We start from the raw sequence: 15,174 nt of genomic DNA on the forward strand, positions 1-15,174 counted from the left end.
TAAGTGCGCCGTATTTTCCAAAAAACACGGAAAAAACGACGGCCCTCTAGCATGCTCTACCAAAAATAGTGCTTTGTTGTGTACCTGACGGACGAAGTCTAAACCAGTTCCACACCAATGAAGTTGCAGAATTTTTACAAACCAATTCTGCTTCATCCGTTTTATTCAACGATCCGCTTTTGCCCTTCTCATTCTCCGTCGCCGCCATGCTTTTTCCGCCATGTGCGTAAACAGAAGGCTGGTGGTTGGATCCTGGGCAGTTCCAGTCTCCATTTGGCAAGATATTAACCCCAAGTTGCTCTCCAATGCATGCGTCAGAATAGGGCTGGGCTTTGCTAAGCTACGAAGCCGCTCCGCTTGATGGATTGTCGGAGCATTAAGGGTATTGTAGTCAGGAGCCTCGCGGAGTGATACGTACTGTGCTTCAACATAATATTACCGTATTGTGTGTGTATAACCTCTTTTTAAGTTTTGTGGATATTATACATGGTTATGCTGAGGATATGTCAGCCAATTCCCACTGCAAATGCCTTTTGGTTAAACTGTCAGCAAGGAATTTGCATTTGCACTATTAAATTTTTATATAACTTTAATGCACATAAAAAACAGCTGCTTGTTTAAGTGAAAATACATTAATGATTTGTTTGTTTTTTTGCACTAATAAAGTTGTGGAGTTGTAAAGTATTTGGTCTAGTGTCAATTATATCGTCAGTTATATCGTTATCGCAAATTTTTAAATGTATATTGTGATAAATATTTCTGGTCATATCGCCCTGCTCTGCGTCAGAATATGAATGTTAGATAGAAAGCACTAAAGCGTATGAATGGGTTAATGCGGTTGTATAAAGTGCTTCGGAGCTCCAGGACAATAGAAAAGTGCTATATAGAAATCAGTCCATTTAATAGACACGTTGATGGTTTGTAGAACGTATGTATTGAAGTTAACACCAAAACTCAAGCACTTCTGATTTAAGGCTTTATTTTTCAGAGCCAAAGTATCCAAGGTCATACGCAGTGAGGATGTAAGACTGTTAACAAGATAACCGACCTCTGTGGGAGTAGAGTTCAGGTAGCTGCTCTGCACTGTGTTGGCACATGGCATTGAAAAAGATGAAAGAAAATTAACTGCATCCTTGAAGTTTCAAATAGACATCTACTGTAATGACATTCATTAACCCCTCCTGTGCAATCCATTATTATATTATTATGCTAACTATCGTTATTCTTATTTTTATAATAACAGGTTCAGTTTAAGAAAACAATACTTCTTACCTGCTGTAGGTTTATTAACACATCTATGTCAGGGGCATGACCTCCTGTAGCCATGGGGCCCGGCAAGCAGCCAGAGGGTAGAGCAGACCTCTAAAACGTGCAGGGTCCCGCAGGGAAGTGGACTAGTGTGGCTGGAATGAGGGGAGACTGGCTATGGAATTGCTGTGAGGAAGATGATGCGGTGGACGTGACTGGACCAACAAGAGTGGTCCAAGAAGTGGGTGACAAAGGTCAAAGTGTTTAGGTGTTGGGGTCAGGTAGGGTTTGTATCTTTGGGAGAGGGGAATAAGCAGGAGAGAGAAAGAGGGAAAGAAGGGCTGCACGGCAGGAACCTGGAGGAGGACGGGATCAGCCCTTCTCTTTCACTGCTGGGGATCCAGGAAGCCTTTGGGGTGGCATAACCTGCTGGAGAATGAACAGGGTAGGAGGTTAGCAGTCAGATATGATGGATAGTTTGTAACCAAGTGACCAAGTGACCAACCTTACATGTGACCAAGCACATGTAAGGTTATATAGTACATAATCACCATATGCTGATGGATACACATCCAAAGAAACACAGTCATATATAACCACAAATTACACACAGTAAACTAAAAGTCCACAGACAAATCTGAAAACAAAATGTGAATCAGAGAATCTAATTTTAATTTTTTCCTTTTTAAAAAATGTTGAGGTTTTTTTTAAGCTAGGTAGCTTAGCATAATTACAGGAAGTGGTCCAAATTAAACAATGTTCTGTAAAATCATAACAAAATCCACCTATGAGCAAGTCTAAAGTTTGCTATTACTGATTATAAAGTGTTTTGAGTGCTCAGAGTAGAAAAGCTTTATATAACAATGAGTACCACAAAAAGATGTTGGAGGTGTTTGCTTACAGATTGTACTGCCTTGTACAAAGGCAGGGTAGCTGCTTTGACCGTTTGCAGCTATGAGCTGGTTGGCTTGTAAATTATTATTTATGCAAAAGTATATTCAGGTGGTAGTAATGTAATTGACATTATAAAACATGCACGTAGCTTTTGCTGTGGAAAAATGGAGCTACATGAATTTTACTTGAATGTCACTAGATGTCGATAGCTGTGGTTAGAAAAAAATACTTAAGCCTACGCTGTTCTGGTGAGTTTATGAGCTCACTAAATTATTTTGGATCGTATTGAATAACAAAAACTCTTTTTTTTGTAAATCATGATCACTAGACAATGAGCATGCTGCCTATGAGACAAAAAATTGTTAAACTGAAAAAAAGTCTGAAGGTTTGGTCACTGACTGCTTGGCTTTTTATGTCATAATTAAAGATGTGGCCAATAAAAGTATATATCTGAGTGACGGTAATAACATTTAATACGTAAAATGGTATTACGGTAGAATTATTTGTCTTTGGTGTAGTGTGACCTAGATAAGTTAGTTAAGCTATTTATTACAGTAAGTCAGGTAAAGTAATTATATATTTGAAACAGCTATTTCCCCACTTCTCACCTAGCTGACGTTGGCAGGGAAACAGGGAAATCTAGAGCTCTGTACCAGAAAATACCAGACTGATGCAAAAAACAGCTCACTGTGAGTCTCAGTGGGACTGTTACCATTATGTTAAAATTAAATTTCCAGATAGAAATTAGCATCTTACCAGCTAAGTGACTGTTAAGATATCTTCACAGGTCATTACTGCTGGTGCTCCATGAATTAAATGATTTCAAGTCTTTAGATCAGTTTCATAATTTGAAAACCCCAGTAGCACACATCCACAAAGAGCAGACAGCTGAATCATCCTGAAAATGTCAAAAATAAATGCTAGTGATTGGACTGGTCTCAACATGATGGAAAACAGGTGCTTCTCTTCCATGTAAACATGCCGGTTGTTGGTCTGTAATTATATTATTCTGGGCAGTGCAGGAGGGGACGGGGCAGGGGAAGAGCTGCCATTTAAAATCCACTAACTCCTCCAAAGACTGAGTCTGTGCTGTCTATAATTTTGGTGTGCCTACATTGCTTTGCCAGACCAGACAGAGAAGGAAATACCAGAATACGCTAATCCGAAAATCCTTTTGTCATGCGCAGGCTTTGCTTTGATTAACTCATATTTTTGATTTATTGAGCTAATAATACCCCTTGGTTTTTATAAGGCTTCGCTGCAGTATAAACAAGAAGGACGCAAAACAGAAAACATTAGGCTAAATTAAGCAAATAATAAGTAAGAATGTACTGCCAACATAAAATAGTCATGGGAATTAATGAAACCCAGTTAAATCAACCCCGAGTGACCAGTTGTGTTTGGTGTTGCCGTTTTCCCACAGTCACAATATGAGGCTTCACATCTGTCTCAGTTTTATTCAGCTGACTCACTTGCTCCCTTTGAGACATTTACATTTGGCTCACAGCTCACATTATACACAAGGCACTGCACAAATAGAAGTACTGTAGGCTGCTGAGATCTAGAGCAGTTTGAGGTTATGTCTTTAACAGTGAGGTACTATGCACATGCACTCCATAGTACTGCATTAACAGTTCAGTACACAGCAGATGCATACACCTCCCCTGCATAACCACAGACTAATCCATTGTGAGTAACTCTCAGTGTTTTAAAGCACAGCTTTATGGATATGCAACGGAAATATACATTCAAGCAACGTGAATATGGAGTGGGTAGTCACACCAAAGCTGACCCATATCTTGCCCTGCCTACCACCACCCAGACCAGTGCCCAGTGATATCAAATGTCTCACCCCCTTGACACAGCCATGTAATCAGAGAGCTCTGAATGGTTCTGCCTTTGAATGTGTGAAAGGATTGATATATTAGTGATTGTGTTACAGACACTGGTGGCGGAAGCAGCTGAGGAACGCCAACATTTAAAAAAAGGAAAACAAAAGGCCTGGTAAACATCCAGTCTGCAATACAAAGAATCAGGGTGACTGGTCAGGGTGTGATACCTACAGAGAAAAGTAAAGATGAGATGACGGTAAAATATTCCGCTGGATTTCTGTTAAACATCAGCAACTGAGCAAGAAAGAAAAAACATATTTATATGACGATGCAATGATTGCATAACGAATGTGAGAAAGAAATCCTTGTCATATCACAAGTACATGGCAGGTTGGCAGATATGCCAAAAAATGTGTTTACAGACAGGCATTTCATTTGCTCAGATTACTATGTAAAGTGGATGCTTAACCTTGCAATTGACTTTATAAATACAGTCATTCTGGGCTCCCTCTGCTTGACAGCCACCTTGTTTAAACTGTTACCTGTTTCAAGAGATCAGCATAAAATATCAACTGCCAAAAGTAATTCGATCACAAGGTCTAGAAGTTAGAAACAAGCTGTAAAAAAGTACCACAAGAATTCTCTAGACTAGGAGGTTTAAGGACTAGTCACAGAGTTAATGGAATTGAATAACCATACCAATTCTGAATGTACACTAATACTGATGTCAATAGTTGGGCCTATTGGTGGTTAACCCTTTAAGACCTACCATAGAAACAAGTCCGCCAGAGTTATCTTTATATTTTTACATGCTGTAGTGCCATTTTTGGGAGCATTTCAAGTTGCTATACATCAATAAAACCGTTATAGCCCAAATTTTAATAATATGTATGCATTAAGTCTATAATAACTACATAAATTGCAAAAAAGTGCAATAACTACAAAAGATGTAAAATCGTATTTGGGTTGTTTTTTTTTTTTTTTACATATATTTCTAGTTAGAGAAATTTAAGAGGTTTGTCCCTCAAAACTATAAATACAAAAAAGTTGCACAAAGTAGTTTCTAACAACAGGAAATTAATTTTGAGTGTCTTCATAGTTTTATTTTTGAAATACACAAAATATTATATAGTGCTGGAAAAACAAAAATAAATATTATAATGCAAATTTGCAAAAAAACAGCAGGTGCATCAAAATAAACTATTTACAGCAGTGCAATTTGAGTTCTAAGCATCCCAGAAACTATTCAAAAAAGCATGAAGTCAGACATGACTTTTAAAATCACCAGTACAGGCTTATAAGGTCCCTAAGGTAAAAAACTACATTTTCCGCGAAAAAGACGTCACTTCCGGTTTCGGCCAGGTAATGGTGGACACGCGATAGTTCGTGCTGACGTCTATCCCAACAAAGGAAGTGTTATGAACAGTTGATCAGATCAGCAAAGCGTGTTTCTGGAATATTATATTTTTGTTGCTGCTGTTTGTATTTTTGTTGCTGCAAGTGCTTTTTATGCTGTTTTTGCAAAGCCATATGTGGAACAACAAGATGATGACATAAGATGTAAGTACAACTACTCCGGTTTCATGTGCAAAACAATTATTGTGCTAGCTTGCATGGTTCTGGTTCTACAGGGATTTAAAAATAGTTACGCAAAACGGAGCGTGCCCTCTCCGACCAGTTTTAAAGGGTTAATACTATACATTGTAATACATATACTATTGTAGATTTACAAGACATCTGATGATGTTATGAAGTTCTGAGTAAACATGGTATTTACTAACATTTGATAGACCAATTAATACATGACTTATTAATAAAGAAATGTAATAACATATTAAATAGTAAAGATAATAACTGCAACCCCACTTAATTTAAATTTGCCTATGTGTTTTTTTTATTACCTCTATATAGTAGAAAGTCAAGCCCAGGCCTACTCTCATATTTATAGTCCCTGCACCTGTGCAAGCTGCTTTGCAACCCAGCTCCATTATATCTCCTTCTTCCCATGTTTGTCTTTTTTAATTGATGCCTGCTCTGTACTGAATGTGGACTCTCACCACTTCTCTCCCCACCTTCAGATTTCCGTACATCCATCAAAGTGCTGGGATGACCCCAAAAACAACAAAATTAATGCTCTGATTTATTTCCTTTTAGGCTGTGATTTTGACATTAGTATTTCTTTAAGCAAAATAAATGAATTAAACTAAATAAGTAATAAATATGTAAAACTTTTTTTTTATAAAGAGAAAGCTAAACAGTGTATGTTGACTCACTTCCTGGATTAAATTTTATGTTGTTGAATTTATGACTTTTAGTCATCGTTAAAAATAAAAGTTGTGAGTAGCCAAAATGAGTTTGGCTTTTTAAATGAGTTTAAAAGGCCAAACTCACTCATATTTCAGCCTTCGATATATGAGTGAGGAGCATGGACATCTGGAAGCATCTTGGTTTAGGACTGCTGCTCGACCATGTTGAAAGAAGCCAGCTGAGGTAGTTCTGGCATCTGGTCACGATACCTCCTAAGCACCTCCCTTTGGAGGGTTTCCCGGCACGCTCAACAGGAGGAGATCCCAGGGTATTCCCACAACCCACTAGAGAGAATGTTTATTTCTTCTGGCCTGAAAATGCCCCAGGATCCCCCAGGAGGAACTGGATGTATCGCCCTGCCCAGGACATCTAGGACACTTTACTTAGTCTGCTGCCACTGTGACCTAGCTTGTGATATAATGGTTGGATGTCAGAAACTTAAGTTCCCCCCCCAGCTCTATGTACTTGTTGAACGTTATCTGATCATACTTGTTTTGGAAAAACTTTGTGTTCAAAAACTGGTTTCAATCATTTTTTTTTTTTAGAATGTCCTTTTATTAGAACAAAGGGACATTTTAAAAAATCTTATGCCGACACAGAAATAGCACAAAAGTGAAGTTTGTAATTTAAAAGAAAACTCACAGGCTCCAGGAGTACTAGCCTATGTGCAAGAAGTGGCTGTTACGCAGCCATCTGTTCATAACCATTTCATAACCGTGGCTCGGGGGGTTGGGAAGCGTATCTGTAACCGGAAGGTCGCCGGTTCGATCCCTGGGCTCTCTGCCCTGGTCGTTGTGTCCTTGGGCAAGACCCTTTACCCTACCGCCTACTGGTGTTGGCCAGAGGGGCCGATGGCACGATATGGCAGCCTCGCTTCTGTCAGTCTGCCCCACGGCAGCTGTGGCTACAACTGTAGCTTGCCTCCACCGGTGTGAATGTGAGAGTGAATGTAAAGTGCTTTGGGTGCCTTGAAAAGCGCTATATAAATCCAATCCATTATTATTATGAACACATTAGTTGTTGTATTAAACGGCAAATACAAGTATTTAATTTATTGACTACATTAATGTGATTAATAATTCTTGCCTTGTGAGCATCTGCAGTGCACTTTTGACCAAGGAGGGTTAGGGTCACTCTTTCTACCATGTTTGCTGGGTATAACCGCATTTTGAGAATTTAAAGTAATATACCACTAGTTCCAAACTTCGCAAAGAAAAACCACCATATATGTCTCAGTTAACCCAAGTGATAGAGTATTTTCAGGGGAATTCAGTTTGATTTATATAAGAAGAAGAAGCTAATTTGTTTTTGTGTCTGACTGCAAACTTTTTGTTTATCATGCATAAATTAGCAGAGTGTAATGTGCACAGAGGCAGAAAGCCACAGATGCTTGTAGAGTTACTGTTCAACAGCTTGGTGTTTGTGACACATCATTTAATCAAGGTAATCGCAGCAGATCAATACATCTAATGGAGCTATCTTTTGGTGCAGCCATTTGCAAATTAGATGTTGTAGCCCCCAGATGGCTGCAGGGACTCAACTAACAGCACTTTAAAAAGACTTTTAATCTAATGTGGCATAACAGCACCACATGGCACATATTCAAGTTAAATAACGTTGAACAAAAATAGAGGTATTTAGTATTTTAAAGACTCTTAAAACCGATACTGATATATCAGATTTAAAAAATCTGATATTCCAGTATATTGGACAATATTTTTTTTTGTTTCCGACACATATAGATTCAACAGATTTTCTTAATATTTTTTAAGCTATTTATTTACTCGTTTACACTTTGCCCGACTCATCTTGGATCAGCCTGTTGTTGTATTTCTGTGTTGCCAACAGAGAAGTTGAAAAATGCCCTCTGGTGGCCAAACTATGTAACACCAACACTCACAACATGGCCTTGGGTGTTTCTGCCGTGTCCTCTTTACTTTTCAAATGTTCATTTATCAAACATTATAAGTGCTGATATTTGTAGATCCGCAAATAGCTAATATAGGCTTTATTGTATTACTTGCTTTTGCCTTGTAGCCTTTTATGTAATATGGGATGTGAGACAGTATATTTTAGAGCCTTAACCACAGAGAAAAACACAACGATTTCAGAAGTATTAATTTAGTCAGTTAATTGTGGTGTGACATTGTTAAACTGGTAAGCATCGCCCACGTTAGTGTTCTGTACTGGCAGCTACTGCGGCTCTTTATAGGATGTCAAGAAACTGTCATTAAAAATTGAATTTTTCTATGTAAGAGACAAGATTCAAGACTTGTTAGAAGCTTGTATAACTAAATTGTAGATGAAGTCATTTTATGCTACTCAGAAAAGATGCTAATGACATAAGTAAAAAAGGGTGAAATAAATAAGAACCTGTGGCTGGGATGTGGCATCTTATTAACTTTAATTTTTGACTGATAAAAAAATGTTAATGCAAACTGCTTCCCCTCAGGTAACAGAAAAGTCCATTTCATTTCTAAATCAAGTATAGTAAGCATGAAGCCCATGACTGTATGCAGGACAGATTCACCCAAAAGGTGCCATGGGAAAATTTAAATTTAAGGTAAACCTCGAAATGTTTACCTGGTGTCCCTGAGATTTTGCTGCTTCATCATACTAAGCAATTGTAATGAAAACAAAGAAACCAAAGAAAGAGAGTGGTCGAGTTTGACAAAGAATTAGTCTTGGCATCAGTGTTGAGACATCTTGCAGACTTTCACAGTGCACACTGACAAACATGGACAGGACCTCACATACAGTGCAGACGGAGAGTGTAAGATCGTGACTTGCTGTTAACCACATTTAACCTGTTAAATCACATGTATCCGCCTGAATACTGCTAAAAGCTTCATGTAAATATAATCTGTGCAGACCACTGCTGCACACAAACTCATCTACTAGTCTCAAAGACTGCAGTAACAACCACTTCTCCAACTCCAGGCCAGATCGGGGCACTTCAGACACAGCAGTGAGCTATTTCTTCATATATACATCTAAATTTAGAGATAAGTGGGCAGCAAACTCAGAGACATGATGGCTCATAATTCTACAAAGCCTCAAACTTGAACACAATGATGCTACAGACTTAGAGTGCAATATTTTAAGCTTGACGACCAAAAAGTATAAAGCTCTTTTCATAACTATAGTCATCAGTTTTGTGCATTCATATTGTGAGACTGGAACGACAATGATAAATTATTTATTCAATCTGATTTAATTCAGACACTGAATTTATCATTAATCCATTTCTAATTTCTATCTCAGACGCCATAAACAATTTATATCACAAAATCAATGTTAATAAAACCAAACGGAGAAAAGACTAATGTGTTTATGTAAAGCTCTTTTTTGAATTCAAACTGAGAATAAATTACATTTCATTGGTGCTGTTAACAGCAGTTATACATAACATTTTAAATAATTCAACAACAGAAACAAGATGACTGTGACTCTCTACAAAGTTTTTATTGCAACCATAAGTAGACAAAAATGAAAAGAGCTACTAGGTTATTCTGTCAACCTAAAACTAGGTTTGATAAATCATTTTCATTTTCATCAGAAGAAATGACCTGAAATCAATTTGTGTACTAAAATGACTGAATACTAGGGGTGGGGGAAAAAATCGATACTGTGTAGTATCGTGATATTTTGTTTGCTAATAATGTATCGATACAGGGACAGCAGAAATCGATATTTTGTTACAAAAAAAGTTTTTGTGGACTGGAACATGCTCTGACTTCAGAGCATGTTGATCAGCTCCTTTTTCTGAGCAAGAATCCTGACATTCCTTCACTGTCCAAATGTGTTTAACTTGTTTTTTGGCAGCAATAAACACGACAGTTTACTTATTTTAATTTAAGACATGTTTTATTTTAATTAAGTTTAAAACTTTTTTTATTTAATGTAAAATTATATTTTGTTTTAATTTATTTTCAAATTCTTCAGTTGCTGAATGGGCTGCATAGTTTTCATAAATTGCATAGTTCAGAATAGCTATAATTGTACCAGATGGTTGCACTCAGTTAAGTTGGACTAGACTGTAATACAAACCGTTCAGTTTGTCAACAATAAAACTGACTGAAATGAGAGAAAGACTGAGTGCGAGGCTTTGATATTAGATAAAATGAATATTGATAAAGTTTACCTTTATGTACAGAATCTGAATATCGCAAAATATTTTAAAAAATTGCAATTCTATCGTATCATGCGTTAAGTATTGTGATAATATCGTATCGTGGGATGTATGGTGATCCCCACCTCTACTGAATACACAGAGAAAGTGTATTTAGTTTTATTCTTTGTCAGTACAATTGGACAACACAAATCTATTGAGATGTCTAAATTACTCAGAATAAGGGGTATTAAAAATATTTTGTCTTTGTACTATAACAACGTTGTTGATTTTCCTAAAACTAGTCTCGGACAAACACCATCCATATTATAGTCATTTTAAAAAATAAAACTACCACTGACTTTTTTCAGGGGAAAAAACTAAAATAAAATAAAAAACTGAAGCAGATTTCTGTCCCGTCTTCACCCCCAACCAGTCACCAGATGGAAACCTGAGCCTGGTTTTCCTGGAGGTTTCTTCCTGTTGAAAGAGAGTTTTTCCTTCTCACTGTCGCCAAACCACTTGGTCATAGAGGGTCATATGTTGGGGTTTCCTCTGTTTTCCCTGTATTATTCTTTTGTATACAAATAAAGCACTGTGAGGCAACTGTTGTTGTGATTTTGTGATACATAAATAAAACTGAATTGAATTGAAAAAGATTTGGCACAGTAATGGTGATCTTCTTTTAAAGAAGATAGACACCTACTGTTCAACTTTTAGCAATAATATAAGTATGATGGGCGAGTCAACAATTTTCAACCAGAGTGAAGTGTCTCAACAAACTACTCAAAGAATTCTTACAGTAAAGACTTGTGATTGTCACTACTGTGAATCTAAATATCCACCTGTTGCTACCATCAGATCAAAATGACTTTGGTTTACTACCAAGCTAGTTGCCTATTTGATGATTGTTTCTACTTAGCTCTTGTTATAGTAACTTGTTTTGGCAGTGACACCTGGTAAGTTGTTCCAGTAATACACGTACTTTTCGCAGTAATATATTATGTAAGGTATTACAAGTCAGATTTTCAGTTTTTCCAATTAAGTCCATAATATTTTTGCATGTTTTTCACTTAATTTTACTGACATACCTGTTTTTCAATTACTAATCAAACTACACCAGCTTTAACCAAACAAAACAAAACCAACAAACTAGCTCATTAGTGCAAATAGTCTAATAAAATTACTTCCTCAACAAAACAGAGGAATAAACTTCTTGACGGGTCAGTTTCTGGACTGGTCAGTTTCAGTTTTCTCAAATATTTATTTTTCAATCCTTAACATTAGCATTTTGGCTGCTACAACGTTTGGCTTTTAGCCCCAAAAGTGACCATACTGGGAAGAGAGGATAAGGGTTAAGTTAACAGCTATGGCTAGAAGCTGAAAGCATCCACTGAATGAGTGCAAAACACAGATACATAAACCAGCTAATTAGTATAAAGTAACCGACTAATGAAATAGTCAGATGTGCTATACCACACAGCAGCCCATATTACATGTCCGATAATGTCATTAACTTCTCCAACAGCACAAACATAGTCAAGAGGTCCAATTCAGTGACTTGAATTAGTGATCATTTTTCAATTTTTTCAATATTCAATATTTGTTTCACAAATTCCTTTCCAAGATTTCAATAAAACTGAAAAATAACACCAAAGTAACTGCAGTTTTCCGCATCTTAAAATGTTTGGCAAACAGGAATAAAAACTTGCAAAGTGCCTGATGTGGTCCGCGAGCATATTAACAATACTAATACTATCAAAATCACTGCCTTGCACTTGGATGGAGGCAGGAATAAGAGCAAGATAACTTAAACACGGGGCAATTCTTCACTCTACTACAGGCAGAGAGGAAATGATTCTCACAGGGTAACCTGAGCCTCTACACATTATGGCAAATCGTTCATGCTTTATTATAAAATGTGAGTGTTTATGTAATGTAAACTGAATTATGCTGTCATAAAATGCAAACAGGGAGTGAGATGAAACCTCCGAAAGGCTCCTTGTTTATTTATGATAGCTGAGCAGCCCTTCTGGAGGACATATTGTCAGCTGAAATCCCACTCAGCTCCTTGTGGCTCAGACATAAGTGGCTCGATGATCAATACTCGCACTCAATTCTGAAATTCCTTATTTATAAAAACAGAGAAGCACAAAGGTGCCGGGTTACCTCCACTCCGCTGGTTTCCACGGGAACAAACAGGCAGCTTCTTTAAACCTTCAGTTCCTGGAAATCCTCCAAAAGCAGCCCGAGTTTACTCTCCTCAGCAGACGACGGTTGCTGAGTCATTACTATGTGACCTTACCGCCACCTCCAGCTACTGTTTGAATTTGAACGTCGGACTATTTCACACAATCCAGAGCCACCGATCTTCTGCGAGCGACAACTAGAGCTACTTTCTGCGATAAAACAACAATGTCGACTATCAGCGTACTACAATGAGCACAACGCCACCGCCTCCGACTCGGAGGAACGCTGCTCGACCTGCACAATGAGTAATGAAGACGTATCTGCCTCTCCAGCAGCCCCTGCACCCGCAGACAGCGCTGCACCTGCGAGGACTCACTCTGCAGCCTTCCTTTGCAAGCTGGCATGTCTCAGTTTGAGCGAAAGCATTAAATGCGCAGCATTAAGCAGCCATTTACTTTTGCCAAAGCACATGCATGTCTTTGCTGCACGGCAATTATCCACGCAGCATCACGCTGATGCCACGGTGCGTAGTTGCCCACTCAAAACTCAACGCTGTAACGCTTGCATGGATCATTTCGCGGACTTACCTGCGTTTTCACAGAGCAGTCTGCACAGAGGAGAAAGAGCTAGAAGCGGGAGATGAGGCGACTATAGGACGCAGCAGCGGGGCTGGTTCACTCTATAACCTTTACTGGAGACACGCGAGGCAGCCTGCTGGATCTGCCAAAGGATGCTCAGGCTGACCACGTGACTGGGGAGGACAACCAGCCTATCTCAAGTTACCGATGGACACAAAATTTAGAGCTTAATCTCAGAAGAGTCAGAGCAGCAGGCAAAAGCAACAAAAAACCTCTTCAGTAAACAATTCCTACGAGACAGATGACCAGCTGTTTAAATATATATATATATAAGTGGAAGTATAACAATATGCCTCAACACATGTGGATTAATCATGCTGGCATAACTACATCAGGAATAGCATTATCAGAAAATCTGGAGGAGTAGTTCATAGTTTTACACTATGCCAAGTCACCCTCGAACCTTATGTGTGGCACCCGTGACCTGAACAGTTTGTGTTTTTCAGGTCTGTACTCATGAACTGCCGGTTTTGCATCATCATCATCATCATCATCATCATTATTATTGTTGTTGTTGTTGTTTCCAAAAATAAAAATAAAATCAATACAGAAAAGAAGGAAAAAGGGCAAAAGAATCATAACTTATGAAACTAAACCATATCAAGAAAAATAAGGGGGATTTCAGATAGACTGGACACTATGTATATTTTTATATTATGTATAATTCAGTTTCTCTATGCATGTATAAACATAACACGTGTGTCATCCTTTTACGTTTATAAAACTAGAATTTTTTTTAAGTGATTTTACTAAGGTGTTTATAATTTCACGCACATCCATCATCATCCTCATTTTGTGCATCAGTTTTCTACAAATTGTACTTGTGGGTTTTTTCTAATTATTTTTCTAATGAAATCTTTTTTTTTCTTCTCCACACTTTTGTTATTTTTCATTATGGTGTTATTTTTAAAAAAAAAAAAATCCTGATCTTGACTCTACTCTGCAGGTCTTAACTATGGTCTTAAGAATTCCAAAAAGTTGATTCTATTCATCTGGACGTAGTGTTTTCAGTTCATCGTTTCGTCACTCATCCAAGTGACTTCTTCAGTCTCAGCTGACTGCAGGTTTCCCCAATCTTATAAACAGTACATTTGCACAATAACTGAAACCAGCCCACCAAATGAACAATGGGCTATGAGGTCAGTCCCTTGATCATTAATATACAAATTGTCAAGACCATTGATCAAAGGCCATGAGTACCATTCACAGAGAGTTGGGGAACGGTTGCAATCACAGCATTGTGAGATGTGGTCTTAAGAACTTCTAGTCTTGATTGTGGATGCTGGATCTACTAGCCCTAAACTATAACCATCATTACTGCCTCTACAAGTATGACATGGCCTACTTAATGAACATAACCTTAAATTCTGTAGCTGCTTTTACATATAACCTTAGACATAAGAATAGCCACATACACAACTAACAGAAAAAGTCCCAGCCTTTTGATCTATGACAGATGATTTGTGTTAAATTATTAAGAATGACTAATGTAGAATATGAGATATTAATAGAACAAAATAGAAATAGTAGAATAAAAGACCACAGTCAGATTAAGTGTCAAAGAGCACATCACTTCATCATTAACAAGATTACAGCTTTGTCGCTAAGTATTGAATTGACTGAAGTCCACTTACTGTAATAAGTGTTAGGACCCCCATAGGCCCCAAGAGTCTGTGCTACTTCCAATAAGCAATATTGTTGCTGCATACTGCCCTCTGGCTTGCTTAGTGACCCAGGTTTTTAAAGTCTGGTGCTGAGACTCGGCATATTGGTATGGTATGAGCTCTTTCTAATCTGCAATGGCTGGTAATACCCCACATTTATGTGCACGCCACAGACATAAACAAAACAAAATCCTAATGCTTTCATACTAATGCTCAGTTTCTTCTAATTTTGGACAACTTGACAAAGAAGTAAATAATTAAAGGTTCTTTGGCTGCTTGGATTCCACCAT

At 37.8% G+C, this 15,174-nt stretch overlaps 1 protein-coding gene across 1 annotated transcript in view; it reads right to left on the bottom strand.

Moving 5' to 3' along the window:
• slc4a3 (solute carrier family 4 member 3) overlaps positions 1 to 12,960 on the bottom strand; it is a 66,636-nt gene extending 53,676 nt beyond the window's left edge. Inside the window, exons 1-2 of the mRNA XM_085434588.1 lie at positions 12,562 to 12,960; positions 1,273 to 1,677 (exon numbers count right to left, since the gene is read on the bottom strand). Of these exons, the coding sequence (XP_085290714.1) occupies positions 1,273 to 1,326 (54 nt within the window). The 5' untranslated portion in view covers positions 1,327 to 1,677; positions 12,562 to 12,960. The remainder of the gene's footprint in view (positions 1 to 1,272; positions 1,678 to 12,561) is intronic.
• Between the last annotated feature and the right edge of the window lie 2,214 nt (positions 12,961 to 15,174).

Source organism: Copadichromis virginalis, linkage group LG16, assembly GCF_057382275.1.
Source record: "Copadichromis virginalis isolate Kocher_CV1m ecotype Utaka linkage group LG16, C_Virginalis_male_GT1.1, whole genome shotgun sequence".
Classification (NCBI taxonomy): Eukaryota; Metazoa; Chordata; class Actinopteri; order Cichliformes; family Cichlidae; genus Copadichromis; species Copadichromis virginalis.